A 25,098-nucleotide genomic window follows, 5' to 3' on the forward strand; every position below is an offset into this window, starting at 1 on the left:
TGACATATACCTCTTTGTAGCTCCAGTTCTCCTGTATGTTTGTCTGTTGTCTTTGTCTCTCCATTCTGATTCCACTTTGTTTTGTTGCCTGACAGGCACCTTTCTCAACTTCTTATGTTTATTTCTCTGTATCTTTGTTTCCATACTCACCTGTACTTCTCCCATGCTCTGTATTTTTCTTGTTCTATTCAGGAACAGTTGAATAATCAAATTCAAATTCAGTTACAGTACTTTATATTGAAAGGTAGCTTAAGATAGTGGCAAGTACCCTGAAGTATGGTGTAAGACCTGGTTTAGGTTCAGGCTCTTAAAGTAACTGTGTAACTGAGAAAGACATTTCACATTCTTGAGACTTAATTTTCTTATGAAAGAAAATAATATATTTCTTATAAATAGAATGTAGTATAATGAAGGGTACCAAACGGTGATGGCTTCTTGGATAAGTTAGAATTTCTGGATTCCGTTATCTGTATACCATGCCTTCTATAAAACTTTCCTTAGTGACTGAAGTCAGAGATGGTGCACTGAGAAACACAGGATGGGTAATTGAGTGTTTCTGTAAATTTCATCAACAACTTTGGATTTTCTCCTCACATCTACTCAGCCACTCCCTGTCAGAGATCACACACTATTAATCACCCTGTATGATCAGAAATTGAGAAGGTGAAGAAACACAGGTTGTCACAATCCACATTAAGACATCTTTTATGATACACCAGAACTTTTTAACATAAAGGTTATTGAATAATGGGAACAGTTTTTCTTTTCTTTTTTCTTTAAAGACGGAATCTTGTTCTGTTCCCCAGGCTGGAGTGCAGTGGTTCATGCAGTGACATGAGCATGGCTTACTGCGGCCATGACTTCCCGGGTTCAAGTGATCCTCCCGCCTCAGCCACCCAAGTAGCTAGAACCACAGGTGCGCACCAACATGTCTGGCTGATTTTTGTACTTTCAATAGAGACAGACATGGGGTCTTACTGTGTTGCCCAGGCTTGTGTTGAACTCCTGGGATCAAGCAGTTCTCTCACCTTGGCCTCCCAAAGTGCTGGGATTATAGGAGTGAGCCACAGCCTAGTTTTTCTTTTTTGAATGCATAAGTTTTTTTATGCTGAATGCATAAGCCCAGTAGAAATTCTTGCTCTAGCTGAATGACTAACAAATAATCATTGTGGACTGTGTGTGTGCGTATTTTAAAATGGAGAACAAGAAATCAAGCAGATTAATTAAACATTTTTTAGTCAATTAAAATCTGTTTAAAGTCACATTTGTCAATAATTTGACTAGTTAGAAATATCCTGGAAATCTATAGAGTCAGCTTTTTTTTTTTTTTTTTTTTTTTGCTGATGCTGACAAACCTGAATAAGCATCCAGGAGCAGAAATCTTCAAGAGATAGTTTTTATTCTTGAATGCTGCTATTGATCAGCAGTGATGATGACCTCCTTTTAAGGGACTGATGAGGAAGGAACCATAGTATTTACATATAAGGTTACTTTTGTTTTTTTTGAGACCGAGTCTCACTCTGTCGCCCAGGCTGGAGTGCAGTGACACGATCTCACTTCACTGCAACCTCTGCCTCCCGGGTTCAAGTGATTCTCCTGCCTCAGCCTCATGAGTAGCTGGTATTACAGGTACCCGCCACCATGCCTGTCTAATTTTGTGTTTTTTGTTGTTGTTGTTTTTGTTTTTTTGAGATGGAGTCTCTCGCACTGTCGCCCAGGCTGGAGTGCAGTGGCGCAATCTTGGCTCACTGCAAGCTCTGCCTCCTGGATTCACGCCATTCTCCGCCTCAACCTCCCGAGTAACTGGAACTACAGTTGCCCACCACCATGCCCAGCTAAGTTTTTGTGTTTTTAGTAGACCAGGATGGTCTCGATCTCCTGACCTCGCGATCCGCCTGCCTCGGCCTCCCAAAGTGCTGGGATTACAGGCATGAGCTACCGTGCCTGGCCAATTTTGTGTGTTTAGTAGAGATGGGGTTTCTCCATGTGGGCCAGGCTGGTCTCAAACTCCTGACCTCACAGGATCTGCCTGCCTCGGCCTCCCAAAGTGCTGGGATTATAGGCATGAGCCACTGCACCTGGCCTATATATAAGGCTACATTTAAAAAGCCTTTCAGTATTTCCATCACTTCATTGTAGTTTCCTTGGAAGTGGAACCACCATATTCAGCAGGAGTCCATTTCAACTTCTGGCTTCTGGTTCTTGTTTCTCTGTTGCTATGGAGACTGCCTAGAAAGTGGCAGAAAAACCAAAAGTTTAAAAAATAGTAATTTGATTATAAAATATGGCTTTAACTCTAGCTTTAACTAGGTGTTCCATATCTTGGCGTTTTCGAATTCCAAATTATTTTGTGAGATGAGTTGATTTTTTTTCACGAAACAAATTTTGAAATGTTATTAAAGCTTAAATACACTGAATTTAAAGGTAAATTGCCATAGTTTTTATATTTGAGCCTAAGGTGAATCAAAAATCTTAAATGGGGATTTAAATTAGGGCTTGGAAGGCATAATCTGAAATGAGAAGAGCTAGTGAGAATGGAAATAGCAGACTCTAGACACAGTAAACCCTAAACCAAAGGACTAGTATTGTGTAGAAATAGTGAATAGCTGTTATTATATGGCATGTTTATCTTCAAAGTATGTTATAGTTATTTAAGTGATTTTCACAGAAGATACTCATTTTTCAACTGAGTAGAAAAGCCCTCTAAAACCTTGCATTTAGGAAGTAAGCAGATTGTAAGGGTAGAGGCAGAAGTACACTGACATTTTAATTGCGGGTTGAGGAGTTGGAGAGTTAATAAATAAATGTAGATGGTTCCACGGTTAAAAAGCAATAGAATTTTTTTCCCTCACCAAGACCAGTTATATTTGTGAATTCCTCATGAAAGAGAGAAGAGATGGAATTGTAATGTAAAAGGTGTGAAAGGAAAGTTATTTAGCAAAATTGCAATCCCAACTTTGTTGCAGCTTTTCGCTGAGGTCTGTATTTAGTCAAAATTCTTTGGTTTGCATGTGCGGAAATCCAAATTTGAACTACCTCAGGGAAAGAAGGGCAGGAATGTGGCTTTGCCGATGCCAGTTACGTTAGAGGAATGTAGGTTCACCTGAAAACACTGGGATTTCTTTCTATTTTCCTTTTAAGTCTCCCATATCTGCTTTCTGAGTCAAGTTCGTTTTTTCACATTGGCCTTTTTTTGCATTGGCAGAAACCGGCTGTTGGCAGTTCCTACTCCTCTTATTTACAGCTTGAATAACAAAGACAGTCCAGTTTGTGTTGTGCTAATTCCCCCCTTCTTAAACTGTGGCCAGGAGGATAGGGTTCTATGATTGGCTCAGCTTGTGACTAGGGGGGGCCACCCTTGGCTAAATGGACCTTGGTGATTAGAGGGACTGACATCTGAAACAAGAAAGCAGCTTTCATTCAAACCACCTGGTTAGTGATGGGGGGAAGTGGTAGAAGAGTATGATGGGAAGAAGAAAGGGTCATTTCCCCGGAAGCAGGAGGAGATGCTGTTCCAGGCAGAAATAAGAAGAGGGTTCTACTAGTAGTCTTTTGGGAGAAATTATCTCTTTTTTATAATTCATTTCACTTCAGTTCAGCAAACCAGGAAACATTATTTTGTAGGATTTGGTTTTTAGAAAAATCCAAGGTTGTAAACACACACACACACACACACACACACACACACACACACACACACACACACCCCATCTGTTGCATTTGGTCCTGTTTGTTGAGTTGCTTAGCTGTATAATGTCTGGACTAGGGCTAGTCTTTTTATCTTCAGAGCTTTTTACAGATAGACATTTCTTATATATTTGACTCCTACTAAAATACGTCAGATTATCAATACATACTTAAATAGGAGAATGTTAGAATTTGGATAAATGAAATAATGGGGGGTAATAGTTAGACTTGGTTGATATTAATAACTTTCATGTCTTTTCCAATTTTGAATATCTCTTCTTTTCAGTTAGAAACGTGAATAAGCTGCACATTGGGTACAAGGAAGTTAATTTTCAGGTTGAACTGAAGAAAGGTTATTTTTTACATGTTCAGATTTTTTTTTTTTTTTTTAGGAGAGTCAAGCCCTACCCGTCGAGAAGCTGTAAAGAGAAGAACAGCTGAGTATCTCATGCGGGCTGAAAGTATCTCTGGTCTTTATGGGAAATTTCAACTTGATGATGTATCTCAGGTATGTCTCATATTTTGTTGTGTATTTTCTTCAGTGATTTTTTTGCTGTCTAGTCTGTCAGCTTTATTTGTAATTAGAATGTTATAGGATTTTGATTCTTTGAATTTTATTAATAATTTTCATAAAGGTTGTTGGTAGAAAGAAAAGCATTATAGCAAACCACCAAAAGTGGAATAAAATGAGACTTGCTTTCTCCTTTTCTTGGTCTTTTATTGGTTTATTACTGTACCCTTAATTTTCTCATCTGTAGATTGAGAGTAATTTATACTGTTGTGATATCTATTTGTATTTGGACTTTTTAAAGTTAGATTGTGATTCTTATATAATTGTTCTCCAGTTTTATTGATTCATGTTAAAACTATTCATTTTAAGCATTACTTATACAAGTATATGCTATTGGTGACTTGGAATTATAAAAGCATAATTCTAGCAGGGATAGTTAGGTTATTTGGGACTTCCCCTAGACTTGTCTAAGGCAGATGAATGCTGAAAACATTAGAAGCATTGCAGGTTATTATTGTTTTTATGCTGTATCAACCTGGTTTTGGCAAATTTCTGGAGGAAACTTTTCTGTTATTTTTTTCTTTATATCAAACTAAGTTTTTCTGATGCAATTTAAGAATTGTGTCTTCTGGAGATGGGAAAAAGGGTTTAGTTTTTTTTTTTTTTTTTTGAGATGGAGTCTCAGTCTGGAGTGCAGTCCAGGCTGGAGTGCAGTGGCACCATCTAGGCTCACTGCAAGCTCTGCCTCAGCCTCCTGAGTAGCTGGGACTACAGGCGCCACCACCAGGGCTGGCTAACTTTTTTGTATTTTTAGTAGAGACGGGGTTTCATCATGTTAGCCAGGGTGGTCTCGATCTCCTGACCTCGTGATCCACCCTCCTCGGCCTCCCAAACAGTTTGTTGTCTTAATTGATCTAAGAGTCAGGCAGCCTTGTTCATATCCAGTTCTGCCACTCGAAGTCATGGAAGATTGGACAAGATGCTTAATCCCACTTCTGAATGTCAGTTTCTATATCTGATTAATGAGAATATGGTAATTTTTTGCTGGGTAGTTACTAGGATTAAATGAAGTAAAAAAAAATCACTCATGTGGATTACACAGATACACATAAATCAAATGCCTCTCTAGCACAAAGATCAGCCCATAAGCCAAAAACTTAAGTTTTAGCCTCATTCTTCATTTCCCGTTCATGTACCGCCTTACATGCTTTTTCCCACACATTTTTATGCTTTGTATACTTTTTGAAAATGATAAGGCCGGGCGCGGTGGCTCAAGCCTGTAATCCCAGCACTTTGGGAGGCCGAGGCGGGTGGATCAAGAGGTCAGGAGATCGAGACTATCCTGGCTAACATGGTGAAACTCCGTCTCTACTAAAAATACAAAAAACTAGCCGGGCGTGGTGGCGGGCGCCTGTAGTCTCAGCTACTTGGGAGGCTGAGGCGGGAGAATGGCGTGAACCTGGGAGGCGGAGCTTGCAGTGAGCCAAGATCACGCCACTGCACTCCAGCCTGGGAGACACAGCGAGACTCCGTCTCAAAAAAAAAAAAAAAGAAAATGATAAGATAGCAGTTATCAAAACTGTACTAATCAGTGTAAGACATTCTGAGAATTTCTTCTATTCTCTATCATGGTTCTTTTAATTATATTATTAAATTTACTTCCTTTTTTGGCATTGAATTTTATCTTTTTAAGTGGAATATTTATGTGAACATTACTTTTTCCATGGGATTGGCAACCTTCCTCCTGTGTAGTACTAATGTGTGTATACTCAATTTCATTTTGGGTGGGGGCATTAATAAAAGCATTAACATAATTCCCTGTGAACTTGTTTTACTTAAATGCGTCTTATAAATATTCTAAAATTTGTTTTAAATTGTTTACTTTTTTAATTTTTTTTTTTTTTGAGATGGAGTCTCACTCTGTCACCCAGGCTGGAGTGCAGTGAAGTGATCTCGGCTCATTGTAACCTCTGCCTCCCGGGTTCAAGCGATTCTCCTGCCTCAGCCTCCCGAGTAGCTGGGACTACAGGCGCATGCCACCATACCTGTCTAATTTTTGTATTTTTAGTAGAGATGGGGTTTCGCCATGTTGGCTAGCCTGGTCTCGAACTCCTGATCTAAGGTGATCCACCCGCCTTGGCCTCCCAAAGTGCTTGGGATTACAGGCATGAGCCACCGCGCCTGGCCAATATTCTAAAAGTTTTAGGGATTTAAAATTACTAGTATTCTATTCATTCTTATAACATTAAATTTGAATGGTCTACCTATACTTACTTATGTAATCCTCCCACTTTTGCATTCCTGTTAGTTTCCTATAGGCATATCTATGAAGCAATAATTTCTTAGGTAAATAAGTATGTTGAGCCTCCTGTATAGTTTAGACTAGAAGAATAGAACCATGAAGTATATCAGTCAGAATTTCTTCAAGTATAACTGCTAATGAGAATAAAACAGAAGAGATCTAATATAGGAAAGGTGATTACATTTGATTATACACTAACTCATTAAGCATCTGTTAAGACTGTATATAGAATCAAACTAAATATACTTTGGAGTTATACAAAAGATGATGACACAGCCTGCTCTTGCAAATCCTGTAGCATAGTTGAGGACCCATATATGTACATAGTTGAGCAAACAAAGTTACACTGGTAAGAGCCATGTAGAAGAATGGAAAATTCTATCAGAAAGGATAAAAAGGGGTACCTTCTGAATCTGATTTGACATGTAGGATTTTTTCAGTTCTTAGGCAAGGAGGCTAGAGGAGAGTAGGCACAGTATTTTTCTCTCATGGTAAACATTTGCTTTTTAAATTTTCCTTTTGTATGTTATTTTGTTAAGCCTGGCCCTTTTTGGCCAAGAGCATGCTTGATTATTTTCTTATGTATAATTTAAAAGTCTTTCAGAGGATTGTTATTAGCTTGGTGCATTTATTAATCCACTTCTTTAACCATCTTTGGGCCTGAGTTTCAACCAACATGATGAGAGGATTTGTATAAATGATTTCTAAGGCCCCTTTAGCTCAAATTTGGTGCAAAGCAGATACTACTTCTCTCTGGAATCAGTGTGCAAACATTTCTTTCTAGCCTGGTTGATTAAGACAATAAAGGAACCCTTTTTTGCTTTTTAAATTTTTGTTAATTACCGTTTTCTCCTTTGGTACAGTCTGTCATGACTCCTTCCACCCAGGTTTTCTGTGATGTTTTAAGTGTTTGCTTTATTGAACTTTAGAGATCCTTATATAGTAAATACAAAAGTTCTAAGTTTCCCAGTCATTCACGTTAATGTCTTTTTTGCAAAAGTACAGAAAGGATAAAAAGCACTCTCTTACTCTTTTTCTTCATTGCTTCATTACTAAAAGGCTCCAAGAAAATTTAGGAGCAGGTTTCAGAAAAAAAAGAAATGAGGTTTTTTTTGAAGTAAAGGTTGAATCTTAACTGAAGGAGACAGATTTCTTTCTTTCTTTTTTTTCTCTTTTTAAAAAATAAATCTTAGGCGACACTGAATGATTTAAGAATTAATGTTAAAAGAGGCTCTCCCTGGAAAAGATTTAGAATAGTTTTTTGCTTTTTTTAGCTGTAGGAGTTTGAAACTCTGGATCAAATTTAGAAAAATACAATAAATGATCTAAATTTAGAACAAAATATTGTGTAGTTTTTAAAGTGTGGATATGTTTTTATGCAGTTACAAGGTGTGAATGAAAGAATGTATACCTTTCCTGAATATTTGTAGATTTTGAATGCAACTGATATAATAATACTGGAAGTGTTTTTCTATTGTGCATTTTGTTTGCTTGTATTATTAATTGATATTATTCCATTATTCCTTAGAAAATATTTTAAATTTGCCCTCACTGAGACATTTGCTTAAGTCAGTAATAGGTCTGCAATTCAGTGTCAGGCTTGAAATGTGACCTAGTGCGGCTCAGGAGACTGGGTATTAGGGTTGGTAGATTGCCCATGAAAGTCTTTGCAAAGCCAAAAATTCATGGATGAAGCCAAATTCAGGAGCTCTGGCATAATTAGACATTAGAGTTCAGAGTGTGGTTTCTTGATACACTCTTTGTGGTACTTTCCTTTTGCCCTTGATTGCTTATTTTCCCACAATAATGGTTACTCTCTCTCAGGTTATTTGAGGAGTAAGTAACCTTCTTTTAAATGTGGTTGGTGAACCAGCATCATCAGCATCACCTGAGAGCTTGATGGAACTGCAGAATATCAGACCTACTGAATCAGAATCTTCTTTTTAACAAGATCATCAGGTGATGCACATACACATTAACATTTAAGAAGTACTGCACCAACAGATTGGGAAGAATAGAGAGAGCTCATTGAGAACAGGAAATAATATCAAGTGAAAAAGACAGTGGGCAGGCTGAACAGCAACTTCAAAAACAAATCTCCAAACAGAAACAGAGCCTTTTAAAGAATGTACAACAGGCCTGTAATCCCAGCACTTTGGAAGGCTGAGGCAGATGGATCACTTGAGGCCAGGCATTTGAGACCAGCCTGGCCAACATGGTGAAACCCCATCTCTACTACAAATACACACACAAAAAATTAGCCAGCTGTGGTGACACATGCCAGTAACCCCAGCTACTCAGGAGGCTGAGGCACAAGGCTGTCGTTTGAGCCTGGGAGGTCGAGGTTGCAGTTAGCTGAGATCGTGTCACTGCACTCCAGCCTCGGCGACAGAGCGAGAACAACAATAGTAAGTAGGTTCTAACTGGTGTGCCAATTCTAATCCATGAGTAGTGGCTGCCAGGAGCATTGTATTGAGAAGAGTTGTGAGACTGTGGGATTAGCAGAGATTCCTGCCATGGACTTGACCAGTTGAATGATATGTACTTGCCACCTCTGCTTTTGAAGATTGTTGGGTCATCATGTATTCTTGTTTCTTCCCTTGTCTCTCTTTCCATTTATACCAGGTATAGATGAATACAACTATTCTTTGCCTCTCTGGGCATCTTCTGCTATAATAGCTAATAAATATAAGTGAAAATCTTACTTTTCCATTAAGGAACTCAATCATATTACCTAGAAATACACTGCTTCTCCCATCGCGCTTCATAGCGCAATGGGCCGAATTTCACCTAACAACATTCTTTTATTTAATAAGTAAGATTTAATCCTCTCTTATCTATTACCTACTTTTGCTAACCTTGCTGCGTCTCAGTTTTCTCATCTAAAAAAAAAAGTTGGACTTGATCTCTAAGGTCTCTTTCTGCTCTTAAAATTTTGTGGATATGTATGTCCTTTTGCCATCTGAAGAAAGGAGTAGATCTATAGGATTCTACCCAATTTAAGCACTACATATGAGAAATACAATTTTTTTTATTGATGATTTTATTTCATGATCTTTCTTTGTTCATTTCTGTGATCTCAAACTTTTATAGATGGTTAAAGTAGAAAGAGAACTTTAATGATCACTTTGCCTTTGGTCATTTCCCCTTCAATTTCCCCATTCACGTCTTTCCAAGAGTAACCTTACTAAATCACTGTTTTCATTGGGTTATTTCTCATAGAAAAACTTGTTGTCTAGACTTCGGAGACTGTATAGTCAAGACTTTTCTTCTTGGCATTCAAGGCCTGCGAAAACTGACCCTAAGTGTATAATTTTATTTTCTTCTGTTCTCCAATTTGAATAACTTTTCCCCACCAGGCTAATGCTTTCCAGTTGTATACAGTATAGAATAACTTTTTCCTAATCTAATTTCCACTTAACATTTAAAATCACCTTTATCACAGTTTTTCATACACTAATGACATATTTGTGTAGTCCCATATTTTTAAGATAATGTTTTATTGTTACTTAACTTTTCATGTATTTGTCTTATCTCCTCAAATAAATGGTGCACTTCTTGAGGTTAGACTGGGCCTTTTGATAATTTATAGCCCTTTCAGTTATCATGCACATAGTTGGTGCACAGTAATTATTTGTTGAAAGATGCGATAGAGATTTTGTAGTTTGCTTTCTTTGCTCTTAAATTGCCAAAGTGAATCAATAACTTTCTTTGGAAACCGAAAGAAACAGTGACATCTGTGAATAAGAAGATATAAATAGGAGATAGGGATGTTGGAGATACTTGGCCATATTTTCTAAGACAAATGTAGTGGACTAAATATCATTTAAAGTATTATTTTTTTTCCCTCCTTACAACTTTTCCTTAGCATTCCTTTTGCTAAAATCACAAACGGTTCTTACTTGTTCTTGTAGCAAGAAGCAGCAGCAGAAAAGAATTTTTAATTTTCAGAATGTGTTGGTTAGTAAAAGGACTGCAAGCTTTAGAATAGTAGTTGGAGTTCTTCCACTGTCTCTCTTTCTGACCACAGACAAACACTCCAGCATTCTGAGAATCCCTTTATTCATCTGTAAAATGGGAATTATATAATACTAACTTCCTGTAGGTGCATCGCCTGGTATGGGGTGAAGAATAGAGATGAAACAATGTAAATGAAGATAGAAAAGACTATTTCTACTGGCCGGCTGTGGTGGCTCATGCCTTCAGTCCCAGCACTTTGGGAGGATGAGGTGGGTGGATTACCTGAGGTCAGGAGTTCGAAACCAGCCTCACCAACATGGTGAAACTCCGTCTCTACTAAAAATACAAAAATTAGCTGGCCGTGGTGGTGGGTGCCTGTAATCCCAGCTACTCAGGAGGCTGAGGCAGGAGAATCGCTTGAACCGGGGAGGCAGAGGTTGCAGTGAGCCAAGATCGAGCTGCTGTACTCCAGCCTGGGCAACAAGAGCGAAACTCCATCTCAAAAAATAAAAATAAAAATAAAAAAAAGGCTATTGCTGTTACATGTTGGTTACATTATACACTGAATGACTATAATGAATATAATGTTACATTATACACTGAATGAGTATACACTGAATGAATATAATGAATGCTGTTACATTATAACACTAAAATACCTTGCTAAATGTTTGTATATCCCTAAAAAGGTTCCCCTTAGTTTAAAGGTTATTATCTAGTCTAATTGTCACTATTATGCCAACTTTTTCAAACATCTTTAAGAAATAAAAAGTCTCTTTTAAAACTTAAACACCATTTCAGGTACAGTTAAATTATTATTTTCTTGCTAAATCTATAAACAAAACAAAAATGGAAAACAATTAGAATTGCTGCTTTTAGAGAATTTCACAAGTGGTAGTTTTCCCAGTTGTAAGTGACACCTAATTTTCCAAGATTCCTTCCTTTCTCCCTGCTCTCCTCATTTCTGCTCTCCCTCATATTTTCCAACTAAATACTAGCAATATGCAAGGCACTGTGAATATAGAGATGAATAAGACACATTTTCTATTCTCAAGGAGCTGCCTGTCTGGTGATGTTGGTCTGTACAGGGACAAAAATGGTATCTCAGTAATTCCCTTACCATGGTGTTTGATTCAATTCATAGAATCAGAATGTTTCTTCTGTATTCTAATAGATTTTTGATAGCAAGAAGGTCTGCTTTAAGTATGTAATAAGGCTTTGTGTCTCCTGTTGTCCTTTGCAGCATCACCATTTTAATATAGGATCAATATAGCAGTACTTTATAGTTGTAAATGTCATATGGAGGTGCCCTTAGAATTTGTCTAATTTAATGGCTTATGTTACTGATAGAGAAAAACTAAAACTAATAAATGGAAGTTGGGATTATTTTAAAATTGTGTGCAGAATTTAAATGTTCCTTCCTATGTTCACTGATTTTTTAAATCTTTTTTTTTGTGTAGCTAACAGACTGTTTTCCACATCACAGATAGTCAAATATTTGAAGAAAAGTTTCTTTCTCTTCTAAATCATCTTGTAAGCAGGCTCTGTTTTAGTGATTGTTGGTTATATGATGAAGCTTCTTAATTTTTCACCATTATTGGTAATTTTTCTGGTTGAATTTGGATGGACCAGTCCCTCTGAAAACACATAATACATAAAGTAACAATCATAGAACTGTAGCTTCATGATGAGAGAGAATGACTTGTGCCCCTCCCTACCCATGTGTGCTTATTATTATATTATTTTTAGTTCCCCCACTTCCAAATTACTGTTGAGGTGTCTGGGGTAAATATAATACTGGGATTGATTGTTGGCCCAGTTATCCATTTGTTACAAAGTTTTATGATAGCTGTATGGTCTGAATTGAGTTATTGCTGTAGAAACTGTCAGCTCATTAATTTTTCTTTTAAAAAATTTTTTCAATGTTATGATTTATTTACTTGCAACTTTTTTCTTGCTTTTTCTTTTTGATTTTCTTTAGTTTTTATTTTTAAAAATTTTATATTACAGACAAACAGAAACTTCCTCCTTTCATCTTTCCATTCTCTGATTTATGATGAATTTACTTTCCTTTGGCCTGGCATTTGCTTCAGCAGGCAGCCTTCCTTCAAGTACCTCCCTGATTGATGTATAATCTTTGATATCTTCCATTAGCCTCCAGGATCACTAAGTTCAAGGCCCCCTTGGAACCTAAGGAGCCCTGCCGAGGAGCTGAAGGCCTTCAGAGTCCTTGGGGTGATTGACAAGGTAATTCTTCAGTGTCTCTTCAAGAGTTCAGTCATAAATCGACTGCATGCTGACATTCTGTCTTTGAAGCTTTGGATCTTAAGGATATGAAACAAAAGGAGAAAATGACTCAAATGCATCTGCACTTTAAAATAACAAAAGCAGAAGAGAAAAAGCTTTTATCTGAGCAATTCATGTAAGGTCATGCAAAATATATTTGAGCTAAAGGAGAAGGTGCATATTTGTTGGCATTCAGTTGAGTAAGGGATTTGGTTTTATAAAAGTGTTATAGCAGAGTAAAGATGTACTTTGTGTTTAATTACAATTGTGAGCCAGTAGTTGTTCAACATTAATTAATACAGTCATTTTAATGGTCAAAAAGAAAAGTGGAATCCCCTTATAACTACCATTTATTGAGCACCTACTATGTGTCAGACCCTATATTAGGAATTTTATATGAAGCAACTTAATCTTTCTTACAATTTTATTTGCATCTTGGTGGAAAAGTGATGTTTAGGGCAGATTAAATAACTTGGCCCAAAGTCACATAGCTAATTTAGGATGGTGCTAGGATTTGAATATTAATTTTTGTGACTCAAAAGCTGTGCTTTTTCTAGTACACTAACCCCTCACTTCACACACACGTGCATTTTAATTTTGGGGGTAAAAGTACTGGCCTCACAGAGATATCTGCCATTGTGTATGTGCAAATTTGGTGACATCTCACACCAAATGTTAACAGTACTGTTCCTATCAGATGATTTACAAGTGTAAATTAAAAGCCACGGACAACAAACTATGTTTTAAGTATATTTGCTCAACCACCGCTTTACCATTCAAAGTAAGTAAAATGCTTTATTTAATATTAAGGGATAGGTTAATTTAGATATTTTTTCACCATTAACCGTTTTTATGAAGCACCTTAATGTTCATTTTTATCTTACTATTCATTGAGTATTTGTAAAGTATGCATGTGAGTCCATGCTAAAATTGAACAATATGTAGTATTCTCTAGCAATTTAGACAGTAATAGTTTGAAGCATTCCCAAGGGTACATTAAGTTGGATATTATATAAAACTGTCAGTGTCTTAAGTTCTGGCAAGGATCATTTTTCTCAAATTCATGTTACTGAATTTTGAACTTAAAAAATTCTAAGCTGTAGGATTTTTCTTTTTTTAAGAGCCTGAAATATTTCCATAACCATGTTTTCTGTGGCTTTTCCAGTTTGGAAAACATTCAATTTGAGAGTAGATGAAGACAATATAGTAATTGAGTAGTTTCTAGGTTCTCAGATTTCTTTGCAGGCAAGTATACCTTCTTGAGGAACAGTGTCTGCCCCTCTTAGCTCTATTTCTTTGACAAAGTATGGCCTTTCATTGCTATACTGTAAGTGTAAGTAAGTTACCTTGTAGTCCTAGTAATAGCTATTAGTCTCTCAGGTTTGTTTAAATAAGGGCTCTTGGCTGGGTGCTGTAGTTTACACCTGTAATCCCAGCACTTTGGGAGACCAAGGTGGGCAGATCACTTGAGCCCAGGAGTTTGAGACTATCTGGGCAACATGGTAAGACCCTGCCTCTACAGAAAAATAGAAAAAGTAGCTGGGTGTATAGTCCCAGCTACTCGGGAGGCTGAGGTGAAAGGATCCCCTGAGCCTGGGGACTTTGAGGCTGCTGTGAGCCATGGTCATGCCACTGTACTCCAGCCTGGGTGACAGAGTGAAACTCTGTCTCTAAATAAATAAATAAATAAATAACCAATAAATATCAAGTCTTTAAAAAAAAAAAAAAGAAAAGAAAAAAGTCAGGCGTGGTGGCTCATGCCTGTAATCTCAGCACTCTGGGAGGCTGAGGCAGGTGGATCACTTGAGGCCAGAAGTTCGAGACCAGCCTGGGCAACATGGTGAAACCCTGTCTCTACCAAAAATATGAAAAATTAGCTGGGCATGGTGGCACACACTTGTAATCCCAGCTCCTTGGGAGGCTGAGGCAGGAGAATCACTTGAACCCGGGAGGCAGAGGTTACAGTGAGCTGAGATTGTGCCACTGTACTCCAGCCTGGGTGACAGACTGAGACTCTGTCCCCCCCCCCAAAAAGAAAGAAAGAAAGAGAGAGAGAGAGGGAGGGAGGGAGGAAGGGAGGGAGGGAGAGAGGGAGGAAGGAAGGAAGGAAGGAAGGAAAAGAAAGAAAGAAAGAAAATAGAAGGACTTTTGACAGTGGAAGAATTCCTAAGTTCTGCTGAGGAATAATTTGGTACCTTCTTTTCTTACTCTGTTTAGCTGGGAAAGGTGTTTGGTGTTTAGAAGGTGACATTTAACTTTTTTTTTTTTTTAATAATTAACAGAATCTCACTCTGTCGCCCAGGCTGGAATGCAGTGGCACAATCTTGGCTCACTGCAGCCTCTACCTCATGGGTTCAAACGATGCTTCTGTCTCAGCCTCCTAAGTAGCTGGGATTTACAGGCGCACACCACCATGCCTGGCTAATATTTTCTTTTGTATTTTTAGTAGAGACAGGGTTGCACCATGTTGGCCAGGCTGGTTTCGAACTACTGACCTCAGATGATCCACTCACCTCAGCGTCCCAAAGTGCGGGGATTACAGGTGTGAGCCATGGTGCCTGGCCTAATTTTTCTTAGTAGAGATAAGGGAATATGTATTTGGGGAATTAAGAAGCTTTGGGAATTAATAAGTCTTTAAAATTTGTAACATATTCCTGTAGAAACATAAATAGGTATAGGCTGGGAGCTGTGGCTCATGCCTGTAATCCCAGCACTTTGGGAGGCTGAGGTAGGCAGATCACCTGAGGTCAGGAGTTTGAGACCAGCCTAGCCAATATGGGGAAACCCCATCTCTACTAAAAATATAAAAATTAGCTGGGCATGGTGGTGGGCTCCTGTAATCCCAGCTACTTGGGAGGCTGAGGCAGGAGAATTGTGTGAACCTGGGAGGTAGAGGTTGCAGTGAGCCGAGATTGCGCCACTGCACTCCAGCCTGGGCAACAGAGCCAGACCCTGTCTCAAAAAACAGAGAGAGAGAGAGAGAAAAAAAGCAGGCATATTTTTTGAAAGTTGAACTGTTTTTTTAAAGATAAGTTACTTTCCATTCTACTGAGGACTACCTAAAATTTGGGTTTTAGAAACGAAGTATAGAAAAGAAATGTTGAATAAATTCAAAAGGTTAGAAAATACCCCGGTTATATTGATCTAGTCCTACAGAACACAGTTTCTTTGATTCTGTTTCATTACAGTATTTGTTTTTTATGAGTTATTTTGAGTGTTATCTATTAACCTAGGAAAAATACGGTTCTGAATTGAACTGCGTTAGGATTAGTATTTCACAAACTTTTATGTAGAAAAAAAAAAGCAGATTTTTTATTAATATCTAGACTATAAGCTCTGTGAAAACAAGATTGTGTCTTTCTTGGTCACCACTATGTTCTCAGTACCTAGAATCACTTGGCACATAATGGGTGCTCAATAAATATTTGTTGAATAAAATAATCAAAACTTAATTAATTTTAAGTATATATAGAGTGACACCTACTGGTACAATATGAGACTGCTATCTGGTACCATTGTATGAGGTGACAACTCAGAAAGTGTTTACCCAGAGGGATAGTAATTCCATAGCTGTATGTTGATCTAGTATTCAAAGAGAAGTAAATGACTTTCTGCTTTTGAATTGGGATTATAAAATCCCTCATTAAAATAGATACACAAAAATCATATATGAAGCAGGATGCCTGGTTTCTCTGTGAAAAAGGTAGTTAGGGAAGAGACTTGCATGTTATGTCCTCATAGGATATAAGTAGAACCAAATTAGTACAAATTCAGGAGAAACAAATTACTGCTCATGAGAAATGCCTTTTGAGAATTAGCATATTGACCAAAGGCATACTGGAGTCCTTTAGATCTTATGAGTTTCTTGTCATTTGAGACATTCAGGTAAAGGCTGAAAGATTGATTGTTGGGATGCTATATAATGAACTGGATGGAATTTTACATTAGATAACTTTTAAATATTTCTTTGATCCTGCAGGTTTATTTACACAGTCTTTGTGTAGCAATAGCAGGAGAGAGTAGAAATTAGTGGAAAAATATTATAAGTTTTTATAGACACAGGTGCAATTCTTTTTATTGTATGTGTGTGGTAAGAATATATGGGATGTGCTCATATTTGTATGTGTATAAAGATTGTTTATATATGATAATTTGTAATTGGGTTAGAAGAGTCTAGATTGGTAGTTTGACTGGTAGTAGAATGCTCAAGTGCTAAGAGAGTTTCCGAGAAAGGTCACTGTTGTATAACTTCTCTATAAAAAGTATAAAGGAGCCCATAGTTTAGTATACAGTAATGTACCAATGTTAGGTTCCTGGTTGTGATATTTAATTCGAACTATATAAGGTGTCACCACTGGGAGAAGCTGGGTGAAGGGTACACGAGACTCTTTGTACTGTTTTTGCAGCCTCCTGTGAGTTAAAAAAAGAAAAGGGTAAGGGGAACATTGATTACTTGAAACCCAGGGTATACTAAGATTTGATTCCCTCATGGCCAGTTAACTGTTCTGGTTTCTGTGTGGCCTGATTCATTCTGTGTGTACATGTGTGTATGGCATTCACAAGGAAGATCGGTGAGGATCGTGTGTCTGGATTGCCAAAATTGCCACTGAAAAACTACTTAAATATGATGCTTTGCAAGTCATTGTTATAAGAGATGCCACACATTTTGTAAGTCTGTGACTATTTGCTAGGTCAGATGCCTTGGCATTTTGTAATCAAGATAGCTTCCCAACTTTATCTGATGCCTGCTAGGCAGAATTCTTAAGCTCACTTGCCATTGGAAAAATGTAGGCATTTCTATTTTGGAGCTAAAATATAATTGAGAAAATGTGCGGAAATTGCTCAAATTGAGTAGCTGTTTAAAGATTGGTACTTATTTTTTAAGGTACCTAAATAATATCTTCTCTGATAATATGTGGAAAAATCTTCTGTATTTGGAACACAGAAGCATCAATATTTGGGTATTTGCTCATTCAGGGAACACTGGATTGAAGTGGATTAAATCAAAAGGACATAGCACAACATTTTTTAAGTGCTAAAAGGAAAGAACTATCAACGCAGAATCTATATCCTGTGAAAATGCCTTTCAAGAATTAAGGGAAAATAAAGGTATTCTCAGATGAAGAAATGCAAAGAGAATTTGTTGCTGATGAGCCTACCTTAAAAGAATAAAGTGCATTCTCTAAACAAAATGGAAACAATACATGCAAGAATCTTGTCACATTAGGAAGAAAGAAAGAACATTGGAAAGGGTCAAATATAAGTAAATACAATGGACTTCCTTTCTCTTTAGCTTTGGAAATTATCTTTTATGGTTGAAGCAAAAATTCTAACACTCTCTGATGTAGTTCTGAGTTTATGCAGAGAAAATATTTAAGGCAATTATAAATGTGGGAGAGTAAAGGGACATAAAGGAAGATAAGGTTTTTATGCTTAGCTTGAAATGGTAAAATGATGATACCTGTAGACTGCAATAGGTTATGTATATATAATATAACTAGAACAACCACTAAAAAGCTTTTTAAAGCATACACTCAAAAATGCTATATAGGCTGGGCGCAGTGGCTCACACCTGTAATTCCAGCACTTTGGGAAACCGGGGCGGGCAGATCACCTGAGGTCAGGAGTTTGAGACCAGCCTGGCCAACATGATAAAACCCTGTCTCTACTAAAAATACAAAAATTAACCATCATGGTGATGCACGACTGTAGTCCCAGCTACTCAGGAGGCTGAGGCATGAGAATCACTTGAATCTGGGAAGCAAAGGTTACAGTGAGCTGAGATCATGCCACTGCACTCCAGCCTGGGCAACAGAGTGAGACTCCATCTCGAAACAAACAAACAAACAATACTATAGATAAACCAAAATGGAATTCTAAAAAATGTTCAAATAACCCACAAAAATGCAGGAAAATACAAACAGAACAAACAGAACGCAAAAAATAACTACAAACTTAAGCCCTAACACATTATAAATATGCCAGTTCAAAAAACAGAGATTGATATTGGATTAAAGATATGACCCAACTTTATGGTATTTATAAGAAACTCACTTCAAACATAATATAATGATATATATATGTATATCATGGTGTATATATCATATATGTACATATACACATATATGTAAAAAGTAAAAGGATGGAAATGACATGTCATGCAAACATTAATCAAAGAAAACAGGAGTGGCTATATTAATACAAGATAAAATATGCTTCATACCAAAGAAAATTACGAGAGACAGAGAAGACATTGGATAATGATAAAAGGGCAATCTACCAAGAAGACATAGCAATCCTACAAATGAGTGTACAGACATCAGAACTGTAAAATATATGAAGCAAAGGCTGATAGAAAGTGAAAGGAGAAATAGGCAGTTACAGTTGGAGACTTGAACACTTTGTCTGAAAAACTGATAAAACAGAAAATTAGCAACAATACAGAAGAACTCCATAATACCATCAACCAACAAAATGTAACTGACTTTTATAGAACACTGTATCCAAGAACAACAGACTACACATTCTTTTTCAGTGCCCATGGAACATATACCAAGACAGACCATTTCTAGGACTGAAAAACCTCAACAAATTTGAAATTATTGAAATCATACTGGGTGTGTTCTCTGACCATATCTGAATCAAATTATTAATCAGTAACATAACAGGAAACTCTCCAAATACCTAGAAACATAGTTATACTCCTAAGTAATTCATGGGCTAAAGAAGAAATCTCAAAGGGTATTAAAAAAAAAACCCAAAACGTATAGTTGAATGAAAACAAAAGCAGAACATATCAGAATTTATGGGACACAGCTAAGCCAGTGTTCAGAGAGAAACTTATAGCACTAAATGATTATGTCAGAAAATGGGAAAAATCAGATCTAGGTTCCTAACTCAAAAGAACTAGAAAAAGAACAAAATCTAAAGCAAGCAGGAGGAATGAAATAAAGATAAACAGCAGGAATCATTGAAATTGAAAATAAAAACAAAAATTTTTGAAACATAAAGCTGGTTATTTTCAAAGATCGATAAAATTGACAAACCTCTAACAAGAGTGACAAAAAGAGAGAATACACCAATTATTGCTGTCAGGAATGAAACAGGCGTGGATCCTGCCTACATCAAAAGGATAACAAGGGAATACTACAAACAGCCCTACACACGTAAATTTGATAATTCAGATGGAATGAACCAATTCATAGAAAAATACAAACTACCACCCAAAATAAAATAGATAATTTGAATGGCTCTTTAACTATTAAGGGAACTAAACTTAAAATACCACTAAGATGAAATCTTGAGGCCCAAATAGTTTCACCAGAGAATTCTACCAAACTTTTAAAGAAGAGTCAATACCAGTTCTACACATATTCTTCCTGAAAATGGAAGAAAGGGAAACAGTTTCCAGTTCATTTTATGAGACCATTATTACTCTGATATCAAGACGTTAGAAGAAAGAAAACTATAGACCAATATTCTCGTAAATGAAGATACAGAAATCTTCAACAAAATATTAGAAAATAGCAACAAAATCCAAAATGAATTCGATACCATGAATTTATTTAAATTCATTAATTTCATTAAATTCATATTACATTTATCTTTTCAAGAAAACCAACTTTTCATTTCATTGATCTTTTGTATTTTTTTGTCTCAATTTGATTTATTTCTGCTCTGATCTTTATTTTCTTCTACAAATTTGAGGTTTGGTTTGTTCTTACTTTCTAGATCCTTGAAGTACATTGTTAGATTATTTGAAATTTTTCTTTTTTTTAAAAAATGGGCATTTATTGTTGTAAACTTTTCTCTTAGTGCTGATTTTGCCATATCCCATAGATTTTGGTATGTTGTATTTCCATTTTCATTTGTTTCAAGAAGTTTTTACAATTTTCTCAATTTCTTCGTTGACCCATTGATCAGTCAGGAACATATTGTTTAATTGTTTAATTTCCATGTGTTTCTGTATTTCTGATGTTCCTGTTATTGATTTTGAGTTTTATCCCATTGTGGTCCAAAAAGATACTTGACATGATTTTTTAAAAAATGCGTTCATTCTTATTTTATGGCCTTTTTGTGGTCTGTTCTATAGAACGTACCATGTGCTGATGAGAAGAATGTGTATTTTCTAACTGTTGAGTGAAATATTCTGAAAATGTCAGTAGGCCTATTAGATTTAGTGTGTAGTTTAACTCTGTGGTTTCTTTGTTGATTTACTCCTGGATGATCTGCCCATTACTGATAGTGGCAGTTAGAGTCTCCTATTATTGTATTGCAATTTGTCTTTTCTTTATTAGATCTACTATGTTTGTTTTATATACTTGGTTTTATAATCTTAGATTTGTAGTCTGTTTTATCTAAGTATAGCTACTCCTGTGCTTTTTTGTTTTCCAGTTGCGTAGAATATCTTTTTCCACCCCTTCACTTTCAGTCTATGTGTCTTTATAGGTAGGGTAGGTTTCTTGAAGACAGCATATAGTTGGGTCTTATTTCTTTATTCAGCCACTCTATGCCTTTTAATTAGAGAATTAAGGCCTGGCACAGTGGCTTATGCCTGTAATCCCAGCACTTTGGGAGGCCAAGGTGGACCTTGAGATCAGCCTGGCCAACATGGTGAAACCCCATCTCTACTAAAAAATACAGAATTTAGCCAGGCATGGTGGCGCATGCCTGTAATCCCAGCTACTTGGGAGGCCAAGACAGGAGAATCACTTGAACCCAGGAGGCAGAAGTTGCAGTGAGCCGAGATTGTACTGTTGCACGCCATCCAGCCTGGGTGACAGAGCAAGACTCTGTCTGGAAAAAAAAAAAGAGAATGAAGATTGTTTAAATTCAGTATTGTCATTATTATTGATAAGTTAGGACTTACTTTACTTTTAACAATCCTTTTTTTTTTTTTTTTTTTTGCTTCTGGTTGTTTTGACACTCCTGTCTTTCTTTTTTTCTTCCTTTGTGGTTCTGTCTGTCTTTGTGGGTAAGTACTTTTTTCTGGTAGTATGTTTTAATTTGTTGCTTTTTATTTTTAGTGGGTTCTTACAAGTTTTGTTCTGTGGTTAGCAGTTACCATGAGGCTTACAAAAAATACTTTATAGATATAACAAGAGACAGTTCATCTTAGGTCACAAATAATAAGAATAGAAGCAAAGGCAGAAAAAAAACTACACAAAAATAATCTGCAATTTAACATCATCACCCCCACATTTTGACTTTTAGTTGTCTCACTTTAAATTTTCTATGTTACCTGTTCTTAACAGGTTGCTGTAGCTATTATTATTTTTGATAAGTTTGTCTTTTGGACCTCATACTGGAGTTAGGAGTGGATTTTGCATCACTGTCACAGTAGTATAGGATTCTGGGTTTATTTATATACTTAATTTCACCAGTTTAAAAAAAATTTTTTTCCCCTTCAAATTGAAGAACTCCCGTTAGCATTTCTTATAATGTAGATCTGATAGTGGTGAATTCTTTCAGCTTTAGGTTGTCTGAGAAATAGTTTCTGTCTCCTTCGTATCTGAAGTATAATTTTGCTAAATACAGTATTCTCGGATGGCAGTTTTGTTTTGTTTTGTTTTGTTTTGTTTTGGTTTTTTAAGCACTTTGAAAATGTTGTTTCACTCTATTTGTGTGCTTTCCATTGAGAAGTCTTGACAGACAATGTGGAGGTCTTTTATATGTTATTTGCTTCTTTTCTCATGCTGTTTTTAGAATCCTCTCTTTGCCCTTGACCTTTGAGAATTTGGTTATTACATGCCTTGAGGTAGTCTTATTTGGGTTGAACCTATTTTGTGTTTTGAAATTTTTTTGTATCTGGATATGTATATCTTTTGGAAAAATTTCTGTTATTTTTTTGAGTAAGCATTCTAGCCCTTGGTGTTGCTCAGCTCCCTCTTGAACACTAATAATTCTTAGCTTTGGTCTTTCGAGGTAATTTTTTATATCTTATAGGCAGCTTCTTTCTTTTCCACTCTTCTTTTTTCTCCTCTGATCATGTATTTTCAGATAACCAGTCTTTGAGTTTGCCAATTCTTTCCTCTGCTTCATTCATCTTCTTTGAGAGCCGCCAGGAAGTTCTTCAGTTCAGCAAATGTGTTTCTCAGTTCCAAGACTTCTCTTTGATTTTTTGTTTTTGAGACAACGTCTCACCATATTGCCTAGGCTTGACTGCAGTGGCACAGTCATGGGTCATTTCATCCTCTGTTGCCTAGGATCAAGTGATTCTCCCATTTCAACCTCCTGAGTAACTGGTACCACAGGCTTGTGCCACCATGCCTGGCTAATTTTCGTTTGTAGAGATGGTGGTCTTCCTGTGTTTCCCAGACTGGTCTTGAACTCCTGGGTTCAAACAGTTCTACTACCTTGGTTTCCCAAAGTGCTGAGATTATACCATGCCTAGCCTCTGATTTTAAAAGATTATTTCACTATCTTTTTAAAAAATTTTCCCCTTTTTTTTTTTTTTTTTTGAGACAGGATCTCACTCTGTCACCCAGGCTGGGGTGCAGTGGTGTGATCTTGGCTCACTGCCGCCTCCACCTCCCAGGTTAAAGTGATTCTCATGCCTTAGCCTCCCGAGTGGCTGAGACTACAGACATGCGCCACCATGCCTGGATAATTTTTGGCATTTTTAGTAGAGATGGGGCTTCATCATGTTGGCCTGGCTGGTCTTGAACTCCTGACCTCAAGTGATCCACTTGCCTCGGCCTCCCAAAGTGTTGGGATTATAGACAGGCATGACCCACTGTGCCTGGCCTAATTTTTTTTTTTTTAATTTCTTTGATAAATTTTTGAGTTGCTTTTCTATGTTATCTTGGAGGTCACTGACTTTCCTTATAACTACAATTTTGAATTTGCGGTTAGAGAACTCACAAATTGCTTTCTTGTTAGGATCAGTTGCTGGATTTTTGTTTTGTCCTTTTGGGGAGGTCATGGTTCTCTGTTTGCTGTTGTTTCTTGTGGGTGTATTTTATGTCTTTGCATTGAAGGATAGTTATTTATAGATATTTGTGGAATAGTTATTTATTCTAGTTTTTTTTTTTTTTTTTTCTGTCAGTCTTGTTTTGGTTTCTCTTGGATATATTTGCTTAGTGAATCTTTGCGTCTAGCTCACTGCCTCTTTTTAGCTCTAGGAGGTACCTTAAGCTTGGGTTGACCTCGGCTCTGGTAAATGATCGGAGTGATGCCTGCTCTGAAGGTGAGAGGTCCCAAAGGAATTAGGCTGGCGGTGTGTTAAGGCTAGCTAGAGCTTTGTGCCTAGGAGTCCAGTGGAACATACCTCTTCTGCTGAGCAGCCACTCAGATTGGGCACCTCTGTTTGCTTAAGAGCAGAGCAGACTTTCCAGGGTTGGGGATGATAGTCCCACCTCCCGTCTTTGTCTCTACCTGTTCTCAGGAATATTTCTCCCTTTAGGCAGTCACGATGCTTCCCATGGATTAAGGTGGGGACAGGTCTCTTGCTTGGGAACCCAAGATGTTGGGGAACTTGGCTGACCACCTCAGTCTTACCTTTTCCAATATAGAAATATGAGTTGGGTGGGGGCGGGGGCGAGATTTTCTGCTTGATGCCAGGCAGAATGGAGGGGGAAGGGTGTCACAGATGTGGAGGTCTGATTCCCTAGCATCTGTTCAGAGTTGTTTTTTGTTTGTTTGTTTGCTTGCTTTTTTCTTACTTCTCTGTGGCCCCAGGAATTAGCTCATTCTCATATTTGAGTTCCAGGTAAAAATCTTGGCACTTGTATATTTGTTTGTTTGTTTCTTTGCTTGTTTTTCTATTGGAGAATGAGGAGTGAAAACAGCTTGTACTTATATTTCTGTGTATAAACAATGCACACATAAATCTGGAATAAAAATACAATACAGTTTATAATAATATTGAATTAGTAGGTGTAAATATAACAAGACATACAGAACTTTTATGCTGTAAATTTCATAGCATTGATGAAAGAAATCAGAAGTCTGAATAATTGGAGAAATATATTCATTAGCAGACTTACCATAGATGTAAATTCTTTCCAAATTGATACACAGTTTTAAGCACCGTTTCTGTCAAAATTTCAGCAAGATTTTTTTAAAAATGTAAATATAGACCCAATTATTCTAAAACCTATTTAGGAAGTTGTAGGAACTATAATAGCTAAAATAGTTTTCAAAAAAGAGTAAGGTGGGAGAGTCACTCTGTTTGATTTCATGACTTTACAGTAATCCAGATTGTGTGGTGTTGGTATAGAGACACACACATAGAGAATAGTATACAAAATGTAGAAATAGTCCCACAAATATGGCTAATTGATTTTTGACATAGGTTGAAAGCAGTGTAATGTAGGAAGGTTAATATTTCCAATAAATATTGCTAGAGTAA

At 36.9% G+C, this 25,098-nt stretch overlaps 1 protein-coding gene across 18 annotated transcripts in view; it reads left to right on the plus strand.

Annotated features, from left to right (window-relative positions):
• LOC105493536 (ribosomal protein S6 kinase C1) overlaps positions 1-25,098 on the plus strand; it is a 212,305-nt gene that overhangs the window by 106,423 nt on the left and 80,784 nt on the right. For 15 of the 18 annotated variants that reach the window (XR_011614076.1, XR_011614078.1, XR_011614083.1 and 12 more), the window contains 2 exons: positions 4,080-4,195; positions 12,615-12,707. Coding sequence is in view for 14 of the 18 variants with exons in the window: in XM_011761239.3 (XP_011759541.1) it covers positions 4,080-4,195; positions 12,615-12,707 (209 nt within the window). In the remaining 4 variants the exon portion in view is untranslated. Of the gene's footprint in view, positions 1-3,523; positions 3,548-4,079; positions 4,196-12,614; positions 12,708-25,098 lie in introns of those variants that run through there. The other 3 variants (XM_011761245.3, XM_011761237.3, XM_011761246.3) reach the window with 2 other exon arrangements.

This window comes from Macaca nemestrina, chromosome 1 (genome assembly GCF_043159975.1).
Source record: "Macaca nemestrina isolate mMacNem1 chromosome 1, mMacNem.hap1, whole genome shotgun sequence".
Taxonomy (NCBI): domain Eukaryota; kingdom Metazoa; phylum Chordata; class Mammalia; order Primates; family Cercopithecidae; genus Macaca; species Macaca nemestrina.